Source organism: Ochotona princeps, chromosome 14, assembly GCF_030435755.1.
Source record: "Ochotona princeps isolate mOchPri1 chromosome 14, mOchPri1.hap1, whole genome shotgun sequence".
Lineage (NCBI taxonomy): Eukaryota > Metazoa > Chordata > Mammalia > Lagomorpha > Ochotonidae > Ochotona > Ochotona princeps.
This window is the reverse complement of record NC_080845.1, coordinates 42,593,472-42,620,240: the sequence shown is the minus strand read 5'-3', so window position 1 is coordinate 42,620,240 and position 26,769 is coordinate 42,593,472. Positions and strand designations below refer to the sequence as shown.

Sequence of the window (26,769 nt, the reverse complement as noted above, 5' to 3'; positions counted from 1 at the left end):
GGCAAAAGGTCACTAAATTGAATCATAAATGCTTATAACACTTGACTGAAACTGTTATCACTGTTTTCCCATAAAAGTAAAAGCTAGGCCCCAAAGGTTTGTGCATGCCTACTTTCCCCTCTCTTGGCCCACATTACATCAGCCAGCTGCAGGATCCCTACATCCCAGTATCACCTCCAAAATTGCCCAGTTTTCACCACAGAGCTCCAAACCAGACCTCCAGATGACTTCCCTAAATCATTCCACACGTGCCATTAGTCCAGCTCTGATGGTGGTGGCTGCCTTGGCCCCCAAGTGCTTTCACACCACCCCAAGAAAAACCAGGTACTTTGGTTTCTGGAAAGGGTTGCCCTGAAAATCATTTCTCACCTGCTGTAAAATGTGTCTTTCCCTCAGCGTCATCAGCCTTCTGTGAAGCTCTACCAGTTCATCTAGGTATGCCTGAAAGAGAAGTGAATCCCCTCAAAGAATGAGCACTATACAAAGCAGCTCAAAACCAGACAAGTAACATACAAGCATCAACGGGGGCTGTGACTTTTACCATTCTGTCAGACTGTCGACTTGGTATCCAAAGCTTCCTGCACACTGAGTCTCCCCCAGCCCTACTATTACACTTATGAAGCCCGTTTCGAAAATCATGGGATAGACGGTCAGCTCACTTATTCTCAACAAAATTCAACTCAGTAGAAGCATCTTCCCCCAACAATTCTTTGACACAGAGTAGGAGAAATACAATGTTAAACTGTGCATTGAAACATGTTATCACAGTTCATGCTTTCCCTTCCACCCCAAAAGGTTTTTAACTAAAAGAAAAAAAAGCTTGAACATGGAACTATTAAATGCACAGGGAAAACTGCGTCAGCACAAATTCTTAAAAAAAAAAAGGCTTCCTGTCCATACCAAGCATTGCTACCAAACAATGCCTGCAAGTGACAGAAGAGTATTTTTGAGTAACAGAGATCATTATCCAAATTAACATCTGGTTTGTTAAGGGTATCTCACTTTGCATATGCTCAGATTCATGAGTCTCTGTTAGTGTAATTGCATGGGTACCAAGAATCATTTGCAAAGAGATCTGCTTGACCTTGTAAAGCATGGTAGGGCTATGCTTAGACCAGATGACTCAGCACCAACCAGGGTTTACACTCAGATGTGAGACGCAAGATGCAATCCATGGGAATGCACACCACAGAGTTGATGTCTTGCTCATGCGTATCAGACAGTCCTTAACCCAGCCACCTCTATCATGATTCTCTCACCTCCCAATTCACGTGCCTTAAATCCATTGGCTAGTCACTATAGGAAATGATAGCGCAAGGCTGAACTTCACACTGAGGTTACCAGCGAGACACGGAAGAAATATAATACAAAACACTGGAATGAAGTATTCATCATTTGGGAATCTTGGGCACTTCTGACGACGAAAATGAAAACAGGCCCAACAAAACGAGCAAGACCAACAATAAGGAAAACAAGCTTTGTCAGTGTGGAGGCAGACACGATGAGGGATGGCAAACCTACCTTGTCACATTCACCATTCTTTATTTGCTTATCTGATTTGCTTTGCTTTATTGGACTTTTCACTTCAAGAATCTAAGGACCAAAGAGAATGCTGTTACATTTTATTTCAAGCACATCTCTTCAAACTAGCTAAATAAATAAAGGTACACACTGAATGAAATGTCATACAATAACATTAGTTTTTAAAATAGCATTTCTCCTCTACACCTTTTGTTAACCTTATTTTCAGGAAAAATGAATTACTTTTGATTGAAATGCTTAGTCAGGCAATAGAACTTAAAAAAAAGTTGATGATAAGCAAATTGATGTAAGCTTCCAGGACCACCTCTTTGGCCACAGCTCTCTGATGCACATGTGTAACAGCCGAGTTATGCCAACAGCGTAGCCCCTTGCAGCAAGCACTCTTCCTGTTCACTCTGCTGTTTCAGCATGGTGACTAGTACTCAGTATGCCAGGGATTATTAAAGTAGCAAACAACAACAACAAGAATACCCAAATGCTCTTCTTAGTAACTAACTTTCAGCTTTAAAACTTACTCATATCCACTGAATTACTGTCACTTTGGAAATAAAGATACCATCAGTTTTTCTGCTTGTTACCCACTTGAGATCCACCAACTCAAGAAATAAAGAGGCAGGACTATTTCATAAGCCTCAAGAAAAGATGTATTTGCTCACCACATTTTCTTTCTTTTTTTTTTAAGATTTATTTTTATTTGGAAGGCAGAATTAAGAGAGAGGGTAAGGGAAGAAGGGAAGACAGGCAAGACAGAGAAAGCAATTCCAAGCTATCTTTCATCACTGACTCACTCCACAAATAGCTACATGCTCAGACCTAGGTTGCTCTAAAGTCAGGAAAATCCAGAAACTTCTTCCAGGCCTCCTATACCAGTGCAGAGGGCCAAATTTTTGGGCCATTTTTCACTGCTTTCACAGACAATTAGCAAGGAGTTGGATTAAAAGTGGAGCAGCCAGGATTCGAACCAGTACCTATACGGGATATCAGTGCCATAGGCTGAAGCTTAACCTGCTACATCACAAAGCCAGCCTCCACATTTTCTTTTATATGGACAGCTGCAATTAAATTATCAATAACAATGAAAGCTTTGCTGGGGATCTATGTTTCTAAGCAATAAAATAGAAAAAATGTATTCTTTAACAAGAATAGCTGATTTACTAGACAGGATCCTCAAAACTAAGACTATGTGGGAAATTTTAAACAGCTCTTTCTTAAACAGTCTAAGAATCACTGAATTAATGATGAGTTTACAAAAGTATATAAACATAAAAGGGAAAAAATTTTGTCTCTTTCATTATAATCTCATTACCAACTTAGCTGCTATAATTGGAAACTCATATTAAAAAGAAAAATGCCAAATAAAGGATTTATCTGAAGAAGTTTCACAATGCTACAATTCTCTCTACCCATCCATGTTCTTCCTCAGACACACTTCCATTCATGGTCTCCCATGTTCTAATACAGGAAGATGGTAAGAGTGAGTCCACTTTGTACATGAAAAGAGCACTAACTGGGCTTAGAAGCAAAAGTTCAGGTCCTAGCCTATTATTTAATGGTTTGGGTCTTTTAAAACTGAACAGGAAATACAAACAAGATAATGTCCAGATTCCTACTCAGTCTTGAAATATTACGCTGTGAATACACATTTCCATTGCTGCAACCGGCATTGTGGTTCAATGCATTAAAAGCCACCACTTGGAAAACCAGCATTCCATATTTGAGGGACAGTTGGAGTCCTGGTTGCTCCACTCCCTGCTGATGTGACTAGTAAGGCAGCGGAAGATGATCAAAGTATAACAGGCTCCCGACACCCTTACGGGAGATGGGGATGCAGGTGCAGGTTCCTGGGTTTCTGTTTGGCCCACCTCTTAGTCGTATGAGGAGTGATGCAGCATACACAAGATCTCTTTTCCTTTCAAATAAATCTTCTAAAATGTTTTTTTTTCCTTATTGAGGTTCAGCTCATGACATTCTGATAAAGCCTAAGTACTTCTAGAAGGGTATGTTTTTCTTTGAGAACAATGGATATATAAGAGGTCTGTTTCCAACAGTCTTTCCTGAGAATCACTTAATTTCTTCATTCTGAACATTAAGATAATCAGATGATTTGAACAAACTGAAAATACAATACTTTTGGCAACCCAAGGAAATTACTTAATAGCAGAGGCAAGGCAATCATCTTTAACATGCTCTGCTGTACAAAGGAAGCCAAACACTGCACTACATTCAGAATTTCCTCCTCTCTATTGTTGTTGGAAAGGAGACCTCAAGGGAAAAATCAGTGCTCAGAGACCTAGCAGTAAGTAGGTCAGTAGATGGCACTCCTCACCAACTCAGATACTGCTGGGCAATGCAGAAACAACCCTCCGAGATTTCAGGCGAAAGGAAAAACAGAACAGTACCTGCCAGCTTGTTTTGTGCCTCAGAGAACCACATTGTGTTCCCAGCATTCCCATACCCCATTTCCACAACTCACTACATTCTCTACGGTCAAAGTAACTGAGGAGGCTGAATTGCAACTCTTCAAAGGCAATACAGAGAGAGAGAGAGAGAGAGAGAGAGAGAGAGAGAGAGACTGAGACTGAACATTTGGGTGTTTAAGTCCCACCCCACACATTCCGTAAATGCTACAGCACAGAAGGCCAAAAACATTGAAATCCTAGTTTCTTTCTTCCTGCAGTGGCAGGAACAAAAGCTCTGGGTGTCAGTGACCCGCCTCAAGTTACCGAGTGGCTGCCCAGGGAGGGCTTGGCTAATCTTCAGTCTTTGATCTCTCCCTGCTCCAAAATAAACAGCTTTGTCAAAACCTCATTCTGAGAGAGCTGAGCTATTCTGAAGACAATTGTTTTATTTATGATCATTTCTTATCTTTAGGGAAACGATTCCAGAATGTAAAAAGTACAACGCCTTGTCTTCCACCGGCTTATTTCAGACCAGTTTAACTGGACAGACTCTTTTTAATTTCATTCAACATGCCTTGCAGGCTGACAGGTGATTTATGATATTCTGAATATTAACTTGGGTCCAATGGATCACTTCCTTCCTTCTAATCCTTTCTCCACTTCCCCACCCCCTTCTTTGGGCTACAAAAGATATGGTACTTTGTTTCTGCTTGAGATTCACATAAGGGAGTTTGGGAGTGGAAAAAAAATCACCTTTGGTTACAAGGATGCAGCACTTTTTATTACTCTCATCAGATTGTACTAAGGGAGAAAGAACCACCAGGCTGCCCAGATATCCCCTGAGAACAGATGAATATCATGATTATTAACATTATTGCCCTTCATCTGATGAATGGCTTAAGAATAAAATTGCTAAGGTCATATATTTTTTCAAAATCTCTTTGTGAAAAAAAATGTGGTAACTTATTCAGCATATGGTGTTTCAAAACTGAGAGGTCTTCATTGATGGTCATTATTTGCTCCTAACAATACTCAGGTAAATCACTTGCTTTAGTAACAGGTGGATTTTCCTTTGTTCACTTTTTTGTTTTTCTGGGAGTTAGAAAGTATGTGACCTAACCAGCACTTCCCTGTTTCCTAGTCTCCAGCAGATATTAGAAAAGTAATGGGCAATTCAGCTTTGCCTGGTCCTTTCCCAAAACTTGAGAGATGATTATCAATGTGCAGATATAGAACATGGTGGGTGGCCGGGGGGTAGATGTGGGGTTTAGGTCTTTTCTGCATGACATGTTTTTGTTTTGGTTTGTGGTTTTTTTTTTTTTTTTTTTTTTGATACAAAATTTCAGATGTCTGCCTGTCTCATTTTCAAAAATAAAACTAAAACACATTCCAGAGTGAAACTGAAGTGACTTTTAGGTTTCTATAACATTCTCACTATTTCATTCTGTCAACAGAGAACTAAGACTTGGCAATTTTCAGATTTCCAGATACTGACTTCAAGGGACAGCACCAACATCTAACGCAATGCAGGTGATGTGAGGGGTTAGAGTATCAACCCTAAACAAAGTCCTGAAGAGCTTTTTGTAACTTTTCAGCTTCAAAGAGATCAATACTAATTTTGTACATGCATCCTACCCCAAACTGGCTAAAAGTCAGAGCACATGGAGGTTCTCATTCTGCTCCTCAGTATACGGAGCAGTGACATACAACTGAGCGTTACTGGCAGACTGATGACTCATGTGAAGCTGTGTTTTCAAATCAACATGCCAAGCAACTATTGGTATATTATTTAATTAGATGAAATAATTCCTACTGCCTCCAGATAGATAATACCATTTACTTTTGAGATTGTTTTGCTAGGTAAGTTTAAAAAAAAATCTGACCAAAAAAAAAGTAAACTTTAAAAAGTCAGCGCAGCACAAAATTGTCTATTCAAAATGGGGTTTAGGACAGCCATTAGGTGTAATGGGCAGGCTAGGAGTTTGTTGGAGAGAGTCACAGCTCAAGAATAGTCGGGGGAGATGCTGATGGAAATTAATGAGAGCACAAAAGGACCCTAGGGCCTAAACATAGGCCACAGATATCTTGCTGTCTGAAGTACTTGATCCTCATGCAATATCCACTGAAAGCAATTGTTGGTTTGTAGTAAGGGTGGTGGGGGTTTTTGATGTAGGGGTGAAGACACAGAACTGCTCTCACTATCGCTGCCATCACTTAAGCTAATTCTGAAAAGAGAGAAGTCACAATAAAGTCTAAACTGGTTTCAATTGGATATAAAATTATAGGAAGGGTCTATATTCTATTCCTTTGCCAGCTTTTACTGAAGCGTACATACACAAAAGGATCCCAAGTTATCTAGTTAGCTAGCCCAGTACTCTTTTCTACTGACTGGCCACAACACTGATATCCTTTCTCTTTTCACTTTCACAGAAATGCTTGGCTTGTTAATGAAAGATAGCATGGGCAGGGCGGGCCCTCGAGATGGAGAAGCAGAGACAGCAAGGAAGCAAATCTATAGGAGAACTTAAACTTGGGCTTTCATTCATACATGGGACACAAAGTAACTGAAGCCGATCGGTAGTGGGTGCAAAGAGCAATGACACAATTTCTATTTAACAGTGAAAGATTCAAGTTCTAGACAGACTATATAAATAAAGAACTCTAACTGTTAAGGGCTACTTGGGGAGTGAACCGGTAGACAGAAAATTTCTGTCTCTTCCCACCTTCCTGTAATTCTGACTTAAAACACACACACACACACACACACACACACATATGTATACACACATATATATATACATACATATATTACAAAACAAGGGAGAAAATCACACAGAATACCAATGCAATGCACATTGAGAATTTTGCATCTCTTGCTACTTGAATATAGTTTACTTTAATAAATAATGAAAATACTTCACTCTTACTCATTTAACTAAAACTCACCCGTCTTCAAAGTTCTGCCCAGACCGTATCCAAACTATTTACTCATCAAATAGATAAGTTTTCATTTTGCTCAATTTATAGCAATAACAATGAGCATTGTTTTCTCAACATCTTGTTAATTCCTTGCAGTTCCAAGAGATGATCCTTCACTTCTTGACCAGAATCCGGAGGCAGAGCATCTGTGATAACAGGCATCTTCCACCAACTGGGCACCAGGCAGGTGCTCTGTGCTACCTGACATTCCTTACTTATTTCATCTGTCAATCTTCCAATATTATTAAAAGCTAATATCCTTTGTAGATGAGGAAACTTAGCACCAGAAGTTGAAGGTAGATCACATAATAAAGCAGTAAGGCTAGTGCCTAAAGTCACAACTCTTTCTAATCAAGCCACCACTCTATTTTGAGTAGTAACATATACAGTAATAAGGAGTAAATAAATGGTCAACAGATTTTGTTTCCATCCCATATCTAAGCCATCCATCTAATGGAACACAATCATCTGCTCATGGACTCACAGGAGTTCTGTTAAACCAAGTATGTGTTCATTCCTAAGGTTGTGGATTCCCACTTATTTGTCATGAGGAACACTGTTTACAATAAAGAAGTAACGTGTAAACCCCACAGTTTACCTGGTTGTTGTTGGTTTTTAATAAAGGTGGTGGGGGTTCATGATGTAGAGGTGAAGACGCAGAACTGCTTTCACTATCACTGCCATCACTTAAGCTAACTCTGAAAAGGAAGAGAGAAGTCACATGTATCATTACAACCATGCCAGAAATGTCCATGGAAATGGACATCAAAGGCGAGTACTCCAAACACTTACCACTGAAACGTTGGTTTTAACTCACAGATAGTTCAGCACTTATTTTGTATCTAGAACTAAAACTTTAAATTGAACTCCTGTCTCACAGAACAGAAAAGAAAACTTAGTCTTGATCATTCACTCAGTCACAGAGGTACAAGGGCTGCTGCTAGGATTCAAGCCCAAGTATGGTAACCCCAAATCTGTACTTTATCACAACACAATGTGTGAGGCCCAGAATGCTATGACTGCATTCTCACTGTGTCCTAACTCAGGGGTCTCTCATCCTGAATACTGATACAACCATTTCTTGGAAATCTGCTAAAACAACATAAGAAACAGTGTGTTTTGGATAACTTCTTTAGAAAATATATCTTATCTTCCAATAACTGAAGACAGGAAAAAGGCCAGCTCCTCCTCTCCTTTTTCCCTTTCAGAGTGACATGCCTCTTAGCCAGGGAAGAGCTACTTCTTCATTCATCACTGCTGAATGTATGTGCTCCTTCAGAAACGTCCTTCGCTGTTTGTTCCTTCTTTGGATTAACAGGAACTTGATACAATTTTCTCAGAAACAGAAAATGCTTTAGAAATCAGGATAGCTTCTCTTCCTCTCTGAATAGGTAATCACATGCTAGCTCTATTACGTATTCAAACAGGCAAGATACAAGATAGGAAGTGAAAAGTATACACTGGGACCTCCTTTTAGCTAAAACTGATGGAATTTGTTTTTCTTAACTAAATTACATTAATGAAGTGTTCAGTTGAAGCGCTGCTGTAAAACGCTTCTTGACTGAAGTGGAGGCTGAGTATTTAAACTGATTAAACAGTTGAGACTTCACAAGTGCACTGAGGATCGAATGTTACACTGGTGCTGCCACATTAACAGTACAGGTCGGGTTGGAAAAAGCAAATCGTCCCCAATAATATGTATCTGTGGGAAACATCTCACAAATGTGTGCGATTTAACACAACAACTCAGGACAGGGGCAATAAGTGGGTGGAAGACAATCAATCAGAATATCCATATTTTTTAAACAATTTTGGAAATTGTCTAAATAGGTAACACATTTTTTTTTTTTTATCAGCTAAACTAGACAGCAGCCAGTCGTCTGCATTTTGGTTGGTAATCGTTCCTTAACTCCAACTTTTGGTTCATTTTTTAGGATTGTTTTCCTTCCCCTACTAGTTTCCCTCTTTTCAGATAAATGACTTGCAAAGGAAAATGTTAGAAGGTCAAGAACAGAGGGATCTTTCTTTTCTCTAATTGAAAGGGAATACGGACAGGTGAATTTGGAGACAAACTGGAGAAATGGGTATTGCTGAGATCTCTTACATATCCTACGTATATCTACAGAGGGTCTTCCCAAAGAATGCTAAGGAACTGCTCATTCAGAAGAGCAAATTATTTGAACGAATTGGGTTAAGACTGCCTTCTCTGTAGGAATGTTAGGGCCTTCTACAGAGTCATAGATAACGGGGACAGATTTAATGCAATATATTATAAATGTAATTGGATTTTAAGTTCAAGTAGATTTATATTTTTTTCTACTCAAAACACATTAGAGTAAGCACACCTATTTGTTTTCCTCATGACAAAGAAAAAAATCCCCAAGGCAATTTCAAGTTGACTATTAATTATAAGTGACATGAATTACCATTTTATAATGTGGAATTACACCTCACAGCATTAAAGCTACTTAAGGAACCTAATTGTCAGCACACTTAAAAGGAATTTATTTGCTGAAAAACACACACAAGTGATCCTAGTTTTAATTAGGTCAAACACATAATTCACTGGAGCCAATTATGTATTTCTAACTCCAAACAGCAAACACCTTTCTTCAATCCTGAGACAATCTCCAGCAAGGAATCCACACAGACTCTCCAGATGAAAACAAGCTTGAATTACGCAGCCAGCCCTTGCACTTGCTAAATACTCTGACCAATAAGGACTTCGAATATGACTTCTTCTTATTAGTTTTATTAGAGGAAAAAGTTCTTTCTGTGAAAGGGGAAAAAATACCTCCCTACTGAGATGAGACATGTTAAAGAGCCCTGGTTTCTAATAAATGTGAGCGTTTTCTGTCCCTGATCTTGTTATTTCACACTTTTGCTGTGATAATAGCTAGAGGTCTAGCGAAAGGGTCTGAAGTCCATCGCCAGGAACCTGAACTTCGTTCTTTCTGAGATACTCACCTGCGACTTCTGCTGCCTCCTCTATTTACAGGTCTCTCCATCTCTGAGTCATTGTCATTATCCTCTGCCTCATCTGATTCTTCCTCATTGTCATCGGAATGCAAATCTTTCATTATAGACCTTAAAGGACCTGAGTAATGAGAGTGAACCACCGTCAAACGCTAGTAGTAGCCTGAATACACTTGGCCACATTAGACACAAGGGAATGCTCACCAACATTAAACCCTGGTTTAAAATAATTGTTTTTGAATATATTTACACAATTTACAAGACCAAATTTGGTAGTTATTGGAACTCAACCTCTGCCAAAACACTATGGTGCTTTCATAAGACAGTCCCAAAGTGCTCTCTGAAGAGTATCTATTTTTGTAGGGATACTTTTTTTTTCCCCCTAAGAAAAAATACACCTAAAAAGAAACATAAAGGTCTATTAGTAAATTGAATGTTTTGTTAGGTTAATCCATGTATTGAAAAGCTAAGATTAATAAATCACTGTGGTTATAACTTGTTCTTGGCAATGCAGCATTTGTGTGGTACTTTTTGATCTATTAAGGTTTAGCTGTTCCTTTTATTTCAAGGTCAATTTCAGGTCATGCAAGTATTTCAGTCAAGTTCAGATTATAAAGTATTTCAATTCCATGGTGTAACGTCCTATCTCTGATCTTCATATTGATCTCGGGCACAATGTCTTGTTACAATAATTTTATGCACCCAATTTTCATTACACTTTTTAAAAAATTCTTGGCACAATGCCAGCATGTATTAACATAAGTAACACCATGTAATAAATCAGGTGCCCAGAAACTTCAAGACAGTATCCAGTGATTCATGGAAAGGATAATAAAATTAAAGATCAAGCTGTAACTGATTTTATTCTAGGACAGCACAGACCTGGACACACACAATCACACACATCATTCATTAATGTAGCTACTTCTTTCTTTGCCTTTCTAAATGTAATTAAACCAGTCAGATATTATCAACTCTATGAAACTGTAAAGGGAATGAGGGTGCACTTTCATTCAGGATTAGGTAATTCCTAAAGCCTGATCTATGCTAGAGACATCTAACACCAACTCAGTTCTAAAAGAAGTATTGACTCTTGCAACCTCTTATCCTGCAAAACCCAAGTTTGCAGGCTTTTGTAGTAGGCTTATTTCTTGCAAAATCTGCAGAAAAGGATCTCTGAATAGCCAAAATGGGCACTGTCTTTTATTTTTCCATAGAAGTCTAAGCCTTAGTATAAACACATACAACAATTTAAGCCTTTTTAAAACATACAAGACGATTACAATTTCAGCATGATCAAGGAAAACTGGTGTTTCATATAAGGCTAAAAATAATTATCCTTTGATAATTATTCTTGTATAACCCAAAAAAAGCCCACATTTTAAATTGTCTCACATATACTCACACACACAAATGGATAACATAACTTCTTTATTCTGAGTTTAAGTCAATTCCTGATTATGTGTAGAGGAAAAATATATCTAAAATATATTTAGAATATATTTAAATTATCACATTATATTTGCTGAAAAAAATTCACTAATCTGTAGAAAAACACATAGAATGGAAGCTATCCAGGAAGAAGAATAAAAACATACTTGTCTATGTCAAACCCTCTCAAATCCAGCTTCTGCCATTGTATTTCCTTTGGGAATTCCCTGAAATGGGCTATGTCTATAATCCTTTTGTCAAATGGGACTCTGATGGCAGGGACTGGAAAAGGGGGAATTCCTAGAGCTTGGACTCATACATCAGAACAATAGTCAAGTGCATTCCTGGGGGAAATAAATGCAACTGCATAAACGCCACGTTATCATTCAAATGGTGAAACAGTAGAAGATAGGTCATAAATCAACTCATCAAGATGTTTTATGAGAAAAAAAATCTCCTTGTTTGCCTGAGAGATGTTTATACCTTGTTGTCTGGTCTGGGACGGAGTGAAGCTAGAGCTGGAGCTGGAGCTGGAACTGGCAGGACTGGGTTGTTCAGACTTTAAAGAAGAAAGGAAAGGAATGATCAATAAACTTGAGGGACACTACGTGTCTGACATTGCTGACAATATTGTTGCTTAAAGCAGGCTTCACAAAAAAAAAACAGTCTGATACTGTAGAAGAGAGATAACTACACATTGCATTAATTCAAAATACTAACACCAGAGACTCACATCACCCTTTTTGTCTTACTTACCGTACGTTCGTTGCATACAAAACAAAACAAAAACAAAACAAATGCATTAAGCCAAGGATGAAGGGACAAACTGAGTGTTACATGAGGAAGAAGTACCTGGCTTTGGTTCCACTCCTATGTTTACTGTTATTTAGATGCCAGAAAAGAGATACCTTGATTACCCTTTCTGCAATGTTTGATTGACTCAATTGGTTAAAACATAGTGGTAATGAGGCCAAGGTCATTAGTTCAATCACATTATGAGCCAGTTAATTTTGCTCTGGTCCAAGGCCATGACCCAACCCTAACCCCATTCATCCACAGTTCACAAACGGAGGCCAACAGTTACAACAAGACCCAGCCAAGTCTCACAAATGAGTCAAGGGAAAATGCTGCCACTATTTCAAAATAAAAATTATCCTTTAATTCCATAGCCCATTAATGGTAGGGAATAAATGCCAAACACACATCCTAATCTCTTATTCTTAACTAATTTTCCTCATCCTTTAATACCCAGAATAAGTTCTCTATCCTACTTGACCCACCCAATTTAGTTTTCTTGCTATTCCAAATCTGAAAATGTACTAGATAGATGATTTGCCTATTAAACGTGCTGCAGTATTACGCTGCCTCTCATATATATTTTACCCCACACAGAGGGTAGGCTGCCAATAATTAAAAAAGCAGTGATCTTCTTGTTGTGTGCTTCTTATTATCCTCTCATCCTTAGCATAATAAACTGCATACAGCAAGCGCTCTGAACATAGTGCCTGTGTTTCACTGTGTACCAGTTTTATACAAGATTTTATAGGAAGATGGGTAGAGTACTCATATACAGAGAAGTGAGCAGAGAAACTGATCATATCACCAATCCACTTTGATTTTTACACATTTAGGGCCAAATTTATTTTTAAAGCAACTTAGGGACCGGTATTTGGTGTGGGATACTCACATCCCCTCCTGGACTGCCTTGACTAAAGTTCTGGCCCAACTCTATGTTCCAGTTTTCTGCTAATGTACACCTTGTAAGGCACCAGTTGATGGCTCAAGTGGTTGGGCTAAGACGGACATGGAAGACCTAGACTGAGTTCCAAGTTCCTGACTTCATCCTGGCTAGTCCCTGGCTACTGCAGGTATTTGGGGAATGAAGCAACAAATTGGAGGGTTTTTTTTTCTTTCAAATAAATAAAAACTTAAAATTTTAAAACTAAAATAACCTAATCATATTCAATTAAGTATAGACTGGGTCTACCCCATTTCTCATGTTCTCATAGTCTCAACCACATCTACATACTCATGTTACTTAGGAAAGAACTGAGGTCTTTCCAATTATAGGACCTATCCTCCCCTCTGCTTCCTTCAGCTGGTGATCAAGCTAGAGGACAAATTAAGAGCACTGTCTGAAGCTGGTAAATGAAGATGATAATTTCAGTTAGGTTTATACTGCAGCTTCTTGCCACTATTTTTTTTTCATCTCCATTCCCCTCCTAGCACTGAACTCCCACCCATCTCCTTCAAGCTCCACTCACCCCCCCTCCAGTCCAGACACAAGGAAGCACTTTTAGGCATTCCTAATGCACACTTCACATCCTCAGACTGGCTGGGAAAACAGGTGTCAGCAATCTACCGCTCATTCTGCAGGAAAAGAGCCAGACAGGATCTCTAATGAGCAGCAGGCGGCCCACCAGCCCTTCACCATTGCAAGCTTTACTTGAGAATTGTAGTACAATGTCCTACACATTGCTGCTTGAGGCCCACAAAGAGCTGGTTTACAAGTACAAATGCCTGTGTGAGGTACTCTTCATTTCTGTTGAGTGGCTCTTCCACTGTTGAGCCCCAATGGTGAGTTACACAACTGAAAGGGCATTCAGCTAACATTTATGAGCAATGCCCAGCTGTAAAACAGTTCTCCCAGCCTGCAGGATACTCCTTTTCCTCTCCAAGTTGCTCTTTTCAGCTATGAAAAGTGCCTGCAAATGGTATTATTTTGATAGCTCTGGAAACCATCTGGGAGCCAAAAAAGAGGTTTCCTTACAGCAAGTAGAGAGTGCTCAAATTCCCCAAGCTGACTGACCAACACACATTGCACCGGATTTAAAGGAGCCCTCTGCCTGAGCTGTCAGCAGAATGACATTAACTAGAACAAGAGGAGGGTGGCCATCTTTCCATGTACCCTACATTAAACTTGGTCCATCTCTCTCAAGCATTATACCAATGTGACAGCCAGATCTGGAGTATACTACTTTTAGTTTATCTTCTCACAAACTAGGGTAATAATTGCATAGCTGCTAATCAACTGACAGTTTATAAGTGATAAAAAACATAATTCAGTGGAAAATGAAAAATTTCTTAACACATATTGTTAACATACTGCTTCATCCACAAAGCATTTAATGTTTCCAACAGAAGACATTATTCTATACAAATATTAAAATACAAGGTTTCAAATTAAAAACAATGGATGTTGGGCAGTAAGGCATAACATATAGGAAGATTATTAATGAAAAAGGAGTAAACCAACAAGGATCCAGCACTTTAGTCAGTCATGATGATAACTGAACAGAGAAATTAGTAGATTACATTGTGTTTACTTCTTTGATTAGCACTTGTCCTCAAAAAAGGGGTTTTTTTTTTTGGCTTTTTAAAAACAAATATTTGTTCAAAGGGGAGCCTCAATAGGTTTGGTTTTCTAGATAAAGTTGAAATTTAGTGAAATACCAGTGTGTCTGAAATTATTCCAGGTTGAGACTAACATTTCTAAATTTTTGTTAAATGCAAAAACAGAAGTTTGCAGAAGAAATTTAAGAACGCCTAAGAGTATATGGCACACAATGAGCCAGCATTGTGTTCTAGCAAGTTAAGCTGCCGCCTGCACTGCCAGCATTCCATGTGGGCATCACCATGTGGGTCTGAGTTCCAGCTGTTCCATTTCTGATCTAGTTCACTGTTAAGGCACCTAAGAAAGTAGCAGAAGATGGGCTTAGGTTCCTGGACCCCTGTATCCACATGGGATACCTGGATGGAGTTTCAGCTCCTGGTTTCCACCTGGTCTAGCCCCAGCACTGAAGCCACTTGAGGAGTGAACCAGCAGATGAAAGATCTCTATCTCTGTGGGTGGTTTTAGTTTTTTAAGATTTATTTATTTTAATGGGAAAAGCAGATTTACACAGAAAAAAAGAGATCTTCTGTCCACTGGTTCACTCCCCAAGGGGTCACAATGGCTAGCGCTGAGCCAATCTGAAGCCAGGAGCCAAGAGCTGCTTCTGGGTCTCCCACACAGGTACAGGGTCCCAAGGCTTTGGGCTGTCCTTTATTGCTTTCCCAGACGATAAGCGGGGAGCTGGATGTGAAGTGGAGCAGTCAGGAAGTGAAGTGGTGCCCATATGGGATCCTGGAGTGTGCAAGGCAGGGATTTAGCCACTGAGCCACTGTGCCAGGCCCTACCTCTGTGGTTTTCTGTTTCTTCCTCTCTTTTTCAATTCCTGCTTTTCAAGTAAACTAAGAAAAATGAAAAATTTTAAGAGTGGATGCCACATGAATAAAAATATTTAATGTGTAACTCTAAGAACAGGCAGTATTCCTGCAGTGTTCAAAGTTCTGCCACCAAAGGTGGATGGTATCTTACATTTCATCAAGTTCAACCAATAGAACCGTAGTTCACACAAAGTTAAGTCTGGTCTTTATTTCAAATTTTACTTTGTTTTAATTTCAGAGACGGAGAAAGATGACTGACAGGCTGCTCCTGTCTACTGGCATACCTGTATGAATCAGCAGCTGGGAAGGGATCAAACTGAACCTGGAAGCTGGGAATTCAAACTAGGTCTTCTCACAGGGATGCTAGGAGCCAACTACTTGAGCCAGCACTCTGGTCTCCTAAGGTCTACATTAGTAGAAAGCAAGTAAAAGGAGTCAGACCTAGGAATGCAGCCCAACAAGGCACACATTATCTTTACTCCTTGGCTAAATGCCTGTCTACGATTACGTTTTTCAAAAGTCACATTTTTTTAATCCTCTAAAAACACAAATCACAGGTGATCACATAAATTACAGATTATTTGCTTTATCCAAAAATCACCATAGAGTCGTCCTACATTAAGATCTTTATCGGCCACAATGACAGATAAAATATTGCTTCCACCTTCTCCTTGCCCTATTTTCTAAATACCAATTAAAATAGGTATTTCTGACTGTATATATACAGATTTGCCTGTAAATGCTAAAGCAAAGCAAATAAGACTAAAGTGTCCAGCAAAGTTCTCATTTTTCCGCCTTGATAATACTTGGTTCTGAAATATCAAAACTCTCCCCACTAAAAAATTATTTGTTCTTTCTTGCTGATGGTCTAACCACATGCTTATCTGACCTCTTGGGCAATCAAACACTATTCATTAAATTTCTTTAAATGGTATGCTCGATTGTGATAAATGTATAAGCTTAAGAATTTCAATCCTACTGCTCACAAGCATGTTTTTGAAAAGACCACTTACCTTACATGTTAGTCTTCTCATATAGAGCATTGAAATTTAAATAGAAGTCAATCTAATCACTGGATATTATGTAAAAATGCCTAGTCTACTATCGATCCAATGATAGCAAATCAACATCTGGTTGCTACTATTATTTACAATAAGTCACAAACTTACTGTACAAAACAAAATCTATCTCTACTATAAAAGCAGTGAGCTAATGAGAGTCTCAATGTAGTCTCCAACAATAAATAGTTATGCGAAATCATTTTGTAATGGATTTTCTATAGAGGATTAGTTTTGTTCAAGACAAATAAGAAAAACCACATGTTTACAACAACTAGGGGTTGTTTTTCAAAAAAAGAACACCTGTAAAGGTAGATCACACCACAAAGGTCGTAAAATCTATCATTCCTTATACTGGCAGCCAACTTCCTTTTTAGATAATAGAACTGAGAAATAGTTCTCCCTTTTCTAGTAGGCAACTATATGTAGGAAAAAATTTCAGTGCCTTGTTTTCTAAAAAAAGCAAAATCAAGGAAAAGGGAAAAGGAATCATGTTCCTTGCTTTAGTGAAATTGGAAAGACTATAGTATGACTACTAGTTAAATGAAAATTATTTCCACCAAATTTCTACTTCATCTAGAAAAGCAAACCTACTGAAGATCCCCTTTGAACAAAATTTTTTTTAAAAAGCCAAAAATTATGTTGAAGACAAGTGCTAATTCAAGAAGTAAACAAATGTCATCTACTGTATTTCCCTGTTCAGTTATCATCATGACTGACTGAACTGCTGGGGTCTCATCACTTTACTCCTTTTTCATTAAAGAATATTCCTACACCTTATGCAGCTTTAATCAAAGATTACCTCATTTAGCTTCTCATTTACTCAGAGCTGAAAATAATTCATTCAATTTTCCAAAAATACTTAACCTGAAAGGAAAATGAGATAGCATCCATCCTGCATGCACAATTATGGGGAATGCTTACTTTTATGAGCGAAATCTATTTTACCAATGTCCATTAATAGGTAATATATTGAGATAGCAATGTCAATAAAAGGCAAGGTCCAAGTTCAAGCAAGTATTGAAAAGCAGTAACACTTAGCTTAAGTTAACCCAACAAGATTAATGCATGAGTGAATTGTTAAAAAGCCAGAAATGAGGACATGTTACTTCATTTTATAGCAAAAGTGTGGTAGAAAAATAAAACCCAACTATATACAAAAGTATATGAAAATAAGATTGGATGAGCATCAATAACTCATTTCTCAGTTCCATTATATCCTTATTTCACTTGCTATTGACTAAATTGTGCCCACAGCAAAACTGGTATGTTAAAGCTCTAACTCCCAATATGATAGTATCTGGGGGAGGGAGGCCTTTAGGAGGTTGAGAAGTGGTCATGGATGTGCAGGCATCACAATGAGATTACTGTCCTCGTAAGAAGAATCACTAGGGGTCAGTGTCCTAGCTTCTCCACTTCCAATCCAGCTCGCTGGTACTGTGCCGGGGAAAATAGCAGTAGTTGGTCCAAGTGCTTGGGCCTCTGCATCAACATGGAAAATAAAAAGCTCCTGGGTTGACCTAGTCCAATTCTGGTTTTTGCAGCCATTTAGGGAGTGAATGAAGAAAGGATGAAAGATCTCTCTCTTCTTTATAACTCTAGCTTTTACATATCTAAAAGAAGAACCATCAGAGAAACCATTTGCTTCCTTTCTCTCTTTCCGTATGTGAAGACACAGCAATAAGGTTGCTTTATGCAAGCCAGAAAGAGAACCTTTACCATGCTTCTGGGTCTGGGACTTCAGCCTTCAAACTGTTAAAAGATGCATTTCTGATATTTTTCCTTTTGGAAGTGACCATTCTATTCTAAGGCAACATTCATGCAAAATATAAAACAAAGATTATATATACACACACACATACACATGAATTATATAATAGACTAGTACACCAACTACATAAATTGTAGTTTATATCTCTACTTCTGAATAAAACGAAGCCGCTCAATGAAATTGCTGAATATACCTTGACGATACTAGACTTTCTACCATTGCCTATACCTACAATGACCTGACACCCCTACGCAGCAGAATGTTGGACCTGTGACTGTTGATGAAGGACTGTACTATTTTAATAATATGGGGGAAATGGGGCAGAGGGGGAGAAAAAGGAGGGAGGAAGGGGAAGTTGAGTGGGGAATCCCTATATCCAGAAAATCATATCATGGAAAAATAATAATAATAATAAGATTTAAGATTTTTAAAAAGTAGAAGGCAAACTTTCTCTTCGATTTTTTTTAAATTTCAGAAATAATCTATTTTTGTAAATTTAAAAAAAATCAGCTTCACACACACACATACACAAATGTATTTCTGGGCTGGCTTTGTGGTATAGCATATTAAGTCTCTGCCTGCAATGCCAGCATCCTGTATGCATGGCTGGTTATTCGCAGCTACTTCACTCTGATCCAGCTCCCTGATTACATTCTGGGAAAACTGTAGAAGCTGGCTTAAATATTGGACCCTGCACAAAAATGGGAGACCCAAGGAAGCTCCTGGCTCCTGGTTTTGGACCTGCCCAACTCTGACCATTGTATGGGAAGTAAATCAGCAGATGTAGGATCTCTCTCCTCTCTGTCTCTCTCTGTGTAGCTCTTCCTTTCAAATTAAAAAAAAAAAAACTTAAAAAGGAATGTATTCCTTGTTGTTCAGAAGACAACATGTCACAGTTCTCTAGACAGGGATGCTGAAGTGTAGTAACATGTGTAACCAATGGGTCAATATTTAGGTGGATCTAAGTGAAGTTTTCTGGTTTCTAACCCTTTGCTCTTTCTAACTATACCTATTAACTTTGAACAAAGTGCAACTAATTTATAGCAGAGTTAACAGCACTTTAATGTTCTTTAGCAACACTCACATCAGGAAACAAAGTTTCCGGTATCACTGTGAAAGACTTAATGAATATTCTTTCCATAAAGGGTGACTTAAAATCTGCACCCAAAGCAAACCAAAAATAAATCAAAACATTTCATTCCAGGGGTTTGATGTGCCTGCATCAGTGGTTTCTAACACTGTCCAATCAATACAATAACAGATCCAGGCAGGAGCCTGAGTCAGTTCAATAAGCTTTGTAAAGGAAGGCAGGGGAGTTTCTCCTCTGAATTGCCCTAATCCTCTTGACACTGGCACTGATTAACAAGACTGATGAGCACATCAGGCAACACACTACAACCATTATTTTACTTCCCTTAAAGAATGATCTACCCTCTCTTTCTAATTGTTCAAATCAAAATCCTACAACACCCAAAAACATACCTAGACGTTTAATGCTGTTAAAGCATTAAACAAAGTGCAGCTAGGAAATAACACTGAGTTACAAAGCTACCACCTTTATGATTAGAGTTATTCAAGTCTATGACAATAGCGAAGATTCCACAACTCTTTTTGGCAGACTCACTCTACTTGTATTAGAACAACCTGAATGAACTTGATGTTAAATAACAATCACATTTTGCCTTTTGGGCTCTTACATAAAAAATGATTGTTACAGTTTTATGGTAACAGCAGAAGATTCTATTACCCCCACAAACTGATAGCAAAGTCCTTATTTCTGTTATATTTCCTATTTGAAAACAAACAAAAAAAAATCATTCTAGATATCAAGGCAACTGGCTTGATAGTGAGATGTCTGTTTTTATAACTGCATTTGCTTTCTTCATTATCATACCTATCCTCACTTTTATTATTAATATTAAATGTTGTCATCTTTTGGACTTACCATTCCTTGTCTGAGAACACAAGATCTCATTAGGAAATGAAATAGCCTTGGGGAACACAGGTCTATAAATCTCTCCAGAAGACTGTTTTCCACACTTAGGGATGGCTATAATTTTCTTTCAGCTTCCTCTCTTTGAGGCAGACGAGCCTCAAGTCTTTTATCTCTCATCACCAGTTGTACTTTGAAGGCTGCTACTGACTACTGCAGCCAGAACACGTGCTCTTTCAAAAAAAAATCCAGTTGCTGTAAGACGGTGTATGTGCCAGATGTGCTCTAAGAGATTACTAACTGCAGAGTTCATAATTGTTAAGGACTTTCAGAATGAGCAATCATCTGGAAACAGAACACTTAGGTCACCTAACAAACATGCTACTATCCCTTGAAAAGATAATATACACAAAAGTTGAGGTCCATAACTGGTCATTAAATATACCACAGATGCAGCCAGAGACTTCTCTCTTAACTGGTGTTATGATGATGGTAGGTAGAGAAGACAAAAGCTACACATAGGGTTCAGAGCTAGAAAGCTTCTCAAAGAAGAAATATTAAAAAAAAATGTTTCCTGACAGGCTCTCCCCATAACTATTATTGGAGCTGAGCAGTGGACATCAAAACACAACTGATTATCAGTTTATGGTAAGATTCTTAAACTACTGTGACAGTACTAAATAAGCTACCAGGAAAATAATCCACCTGTGTAGTGCCCAAGCAGTGTTGAAGTAAACAAAGTCCTAAACGGTATATTATATGTGACCACAGGTCTCAGCATTGGGCTGCAAAATTCAAACTATTAAAGTAAATTAAATGAAATCTGGAAACAATAAGTGGTAATTAATTGAAATGTACTAAGTAAAACAGATTTATCTAGAGAGATCACCTCAACAGGATATTTAACTGCATTTCTTTACTAACTTTATATCTCCTACAAAACGAATTGCTTAAAAATGTTCACATAACATTTGACACCAACAGAATTTTTACAGACTTGTACAAATGTCAAGAAGCTATATTAATTTTAATCTTTGGGCTATCTTACAGAATTTTCCTTACAAATGTGAAGCTTGAATTAATCAGCATGGCAGTGGCATTAAGAGGTCATTTCATTTCCCAAGACCTTATTTCTGAGGCACGGTACTTTGTGAAATAAGCAAAAAATATTGGGTAAATAGTTGATTTAATAATGCCCCATTACCAGATAAAGAAAATATTATATTTTGTCATTATCAGTTAATACAACAAAAATTACTGATAGTGGGAAGAATTATCTTTTAATAAGCCTATGTTTTCCTAATTAGAATAAAGTGTATTCTTTCTGTAACATATTGGAGCCATGTCCTCTATCTAGATCAGGGAACTTGAAAGTTTCTTGGGTAAATGTATGCACATAAACAAATCTTCAAAAAGTTCAGGGAAGTTGTGTGTTCTGGGAAACAAACAACAACAACAACAAAAAACAGAGGATTCCAAGTTGCTTTGCACCAAAGTAAGCTACTCATTAATACCATTTTCCACAAATATTTTGAAGTTCCATTGTATGTGCACACAAACATGTATGTAAGATAGTTCACAGAGTAAAAGCAAGTAAAAGAACCTCTGTTTTATTTTCTTTTGCCTTTTGCTTTAAATTTTTCAATTTTTGAATGCGTTTTCTTGGTAACTGTTGCACTACTGCTACAACTGTTATGGTAACTATTGCACTATTGCTACAATTTGAAAATTGGGATATGTGTCTACTAAAAAGAAAGATGAATTTTAATAGTAACTGTATAGATAAGTAAAGGTTCTCTAATTTATCTGTCTCAATCTTAAATATGCCACAGAAAATTCAAACTCTAGAGTGATATATGCTAAATACACAGTAAAGCATCATTACAATGACCATTCAGATTTTTGCTTTTTACAGTATTTCATTCTCAAAATGAATTCATAGCTTAAATTTTTAATTTTGAGGTTAAACAGAAATACTTATAACCAAATTCTTTACTGAATACAGACTCAATTAAAAGATTTTAGATTGCACATAATTTTTCTTTAAAACAATGAAATGAAAACAAACACAATATACACAATTCAATTAGAAATTTGAAATTATCTTTCTTGTGGCTATACTTGAGACTCAATGATTACAATGCCTACTGAAAATTGTAGGTCTCTAAATGAAATTGTAAATGACCTAACATTTAAATATGCTACACCACCTCTTTTTTCTAATAAAATATCAAATTCTAAGAAACAGTTTAAAAAGTACCCTTAAGGAGTTTTATATAAATGAAAATTAACAAGGAAAGCAAAATCATGGGACATTTAGGACTCTTCTTAAGAGTCAACTCTTTTGTTTAAACATAGCCCAATAAAAATATGTTGTTCAGAATCACATATTATTCTATTTATAATATAAGATTCCTGTCAAGAACTGGAAGATTGTTACAGCCTACAAGACTCCAAAGGAACCTGCATTTTCAAGCGCACATCTTATGAGTAAACCTAACAGTTGCTTTTCTTCATAAATCAATCTATTGTTGCACTTCATAATGAGAAGGCAGATTTACTGCCTTTTGCTGCCTTTTCTCACCACCAGAAAGATGCCTATTTGGGTAACAGAATGTTTCTCTTCTTCAAGGGTGTTTGGGATTAGGGAGGCAGGGGCAAGAACCTTTAACATCTGTTCCCTTCCAATGAATGACATCTCCAGTTCTCACAGTTTGGACGTTGAAAAGCAAATATCCTAAGTTGATAAATTATCTAAAGCACAACACTTTAAACACAATGAATTCACCTCTCCAAAGCACACATTTAAGATTTGAACATTATTCTATAAAATACAAAATAGAATTTAGATTGCTAATATTTCATACATTTTCCAAAAAATTCATCATCATATTTAGAATAAGAGATGTTTACCAGACTTTGGATCCATTACCTTCACTCCTACTGGCTGGTATCATCTGGATTTCAACATTGTACAGTAATAACAAAGTAAGTTATGGTATAGACTTAGATTCTTTTGTTATTTACTTAGTTTTCCCTCAGGAAGAAATTTAAGAATTATAAACCGTAGACTTTAAAAACAAGAGAAAAGGACTAGACAACATCTAATTTCTAACTATCTGCCTTTTAAAAATACACACACACACTCATTCCTGTTAGGCTTGACATTCTCAGCAAGTAAACAGAGCTTGATGGATCTAAACAGAAGTTTCACTGATCATAACTCCACTTTTGGAAACACAGATATCTTTAAATAGGCACCATGATCTCTACTAGAAAATGCAGTCAACCATAAATTTAAAATAAGTAGACATCATGTAAAACAAATGAAGTAGGGCAGGTAGTGGTTCAAAAAGAATCTATTTTTGAGAAAAACTAAGTTATATCTTTTCTCCATGAATATGGAGTGCTGCCTATTCAGCTAATACTTCTTGTTACTTTGGGCTATCTTGTGTCACTTAAGCAATACTTTTGACAGTTTTACAGGCTGTTATCCCAACTTCAGTATTTATAGTTTTTATTCACTTGGGCTTTCTGCTTTTATCCATTTGTTACTATCGACTAAATAGATTTTTTTTAAACAGGACTGAAATTAGCTGAAAGGATGTTCTTCGACAATAGCAGCTCGGAGTAGCATTGGCTAAAGACCTTCTCCTGGGCCTCTTCCTTGCTCTCCTCAATTTTCTCTTCCCTACAGACAAGTTAACAAGGGGCAAGAGCCATGTTGTTCAACGAGAGCAATAGTACAAATGATTTACGGTAGTCTTAGTGCTTGGAACCATTTCTGAATTGATCCTCAGGAATTCATCTGATTTCAATATATCAAGAATGACTTAAAGGCCTAAACTTGTTTTTAATCTTCATAATCAAGAGAATGCCTAGATTCTCAATCATTATTCAGGTCAAGTTCAATCTACAAATCTTTCCACATACAAATATACTTGCAGATTTCAAACACGTAGATTTTTAAACTTCAGTGCAGTTTGCAACATGACATTCAAATTTCTTTCAGAGCAAATTCTACTCATCCAATTTTAATCCACTACACTTAAAAGGCCAAGGTGTAAAAAGAAAAGTAGAACACGTAGATCTTTCTACTAAATTACATTGACTTAAATGTCTTCTAAGATGGGTGGGTTTCATCTTCCAAACAATGTGAAATGTGTAACAGACTGTGTATTCTTTTTCAGCTAGCTGCCAAAATGTCAAAGTCTAATTACTCTGGGAAGTAGTTTTTAGTTATAAACTAAGATCTGAATGATAAATAAAAATGTTGGTGTTACTATTCTTGGGATTTTCTTGAAGAACAAAGCACACTACAGAATGCTCTGAATGTGGGCTGAGCAGCAGGGAGAGGAAGGGGGCTCAGAAGACCAATGTTAAAGAACTATGGCTCTATCTAAAATATATCCTGGCAATAGAATGCTGGACTTCATACCATTCTCTATAGCTACAATGTTGGGATACACTTAAACAGAATAATGATGGATTTGTGATAGTTGTCGAGGGGTGGGGACAGTGGAAGGGGAAGTCCCTGAACCTAAAAACTGTATCATGAAAAATAATTTTAAAACAATTTTCAAAAATATACAACTTGCTAAATATGGCTCCTCCTGAAATAAAATGGATTTATTATGACCAGTTTCCCTTTTCTAAGAAACTGCGCTGATATGAAACTAGTTCAAAAGAAAATGGTCTACAAAAAGTTTTGTAAATCTTTAGATGGTTCCATACTGGGGTAAAAACAATATGTGTACAACATAAAAAAATTTAGTTTATTAGGATTAGCACTCTCATTCAATTATGTCATCCATTTATATACATTAATATTTGCATATCATAGTTGTATTTCATGTACATATTCTATACAAACACATTCCACTCAAATGTAGAAACCCACATGACAAATTCTCTTGGATATAGTTTCAGAAAAATTTCCATCTTCTAATGAATATGATTTCTTTCTGATATTCCAAATGTAAAACTCTATGACTGTCGTAATTCTCTAGGGAAAAATGCCAGACGCAATTGTCCATGTGTAAAAGTTCCATAACAGAATGAATGCTATGTTCTTTAATTTTTTGATTACTTAACTTTTTACATCTGTCACATACCAAGCATGTAACTACTGAACAAGTTAAAAATTAAATACATGTGTAAGAATTTACACAGTACTGCATTATTTTAATTCAATGAAATATTTTAGTACACAATTAAGTGATGACTGATTTGTATACAGGTACTGCCCTTTTTTCTGCAAAGCTAAATTTTACAATATTTCATTTTACATCTAAAAATAACATATATGAGAAAACATTTTTGATGTCTGACTTTTCAAAATACAACACACTTATAAAATATGAATGCCATGTAATAAAAATATATCAAAATATTTATAGAAATATGGAATTGAGAGAAGCTAATTTTCATGTAGCTTTTTCAAATCCATGCACAGTTTTCTCATACACATTTTCTGTGAACTTTTTGAATGCAAGGACTGCAAAATTCTTTTAACTCCATTTTCCCAATACTTTCTAAAAATCTCCTCATAAATGTATATAGTATTATTCATTTCTGAATGAAGAGATTCATTTCAAATTAGTAAGATACTAACAAAACCTAATTGATAGATTTTTATAAAATAAAAGGAATTGTTTAACATCTTAATCATGAGTAGAAAAGCTTGTTCCTTTAACAGGCATTTTAAAAATTCACCATTAGATACATCATGTGTAAAATGCTTAAAGTCAGAAAGATGATACTATTTCTCCTTTCTTATATTATTCCAGATAAGGGAGGCACATCAGGATCAAATCATATCTCCTATTTGAGTTTTTTCTAATATTTTGTTACTTAGATGAATACATGGCACATACAAATTGATGATCTAAAATTCATTAGATTTTTATGAATCTGTAAGTTGAATACTATTGGTTTTACTTTCCCACCATTTGTACCACCACCCTTTTCATTACCTCATATAACACCCTAGGAGCTTTCTTTCCTATAAGGCTCACAATAAACTTTACTTAGAGGCAGTCTTTAAAAATCAGAAACACAACAAGCAAAGAGATAACCCTTACCTCTGAAAAGAAAACAGAATGGCTCTCAGCAGTACAGAAGAAACCCAAAGTCCACATGTGTCAGTGAGGAATAAGCTGTTAAGAATGAGCCTCTTGGAAAGAAAGAAGTCTCCTTGGGCACCCACATGTATATTTAGATTAGATTGGCAGTTTAAATGACAGCAAACACATGGTCATGACTTCCCAGTTGCTCATTCATCCAACACAAAACACACAGGCTAATCAGGAGCAAACATCCACCCTGAACCGTTTTAGAAGCCAGCTTCTTCCATCTGATACTGTAGGATGTGTGGTAAGCAGACAGTCCGCTGGTGGGATCACATATCAAACAGTTAACTCTATTGTTTTAGTATTCCAGAGCATTTTTCTAAAGCAAGTTCCGTATGAT

At 37.0% G+C, this 26,769-nt stretch overlaps 1 protein-coding gene across 4 annotated transcripts in view; it reads right to left on the bottom strand.

Moving 5' to 3' along the window:
* Positions 1-26,769, bottom strand: part of MLLT3 (MLLT3 super elongation complex subunit) — a 276,518-nt gene that overhangs the window by 11,314 nt on the left and 238,435 nt on the right. For 3 of the 4 annotated variants that reach the window (XM_004581078.4, XM_004581077.4, XM_058672179.1), the window contains exons 6-10: positions 11,811-11,886; positions 9,888-10,017; positions 7,519-7,618; positions 1,522-1,593; positions 370-441 (exon numbers count right to left, since the gene is read on the bottom strand). In XM_004581078.4, coding sequence (XP_004581135.2) covers positions 370-441; positions 1,522-1,593; positions 7,519-7,618; positions 9,888-10,017; positions 11,811-11,886 — 450 coding nt within the window. Of the gene's footprint in view, positions 1-369; positions 442-1,521; positions 1,594-7,518; positions 7,619-9,887; positions 10,018-11,810; positions 11,887-26,381; positions 26,533-26,769 lie in introns of those variants that run through there. The other variant, XM_058672180.1, reaches the window with a different exon arrangement.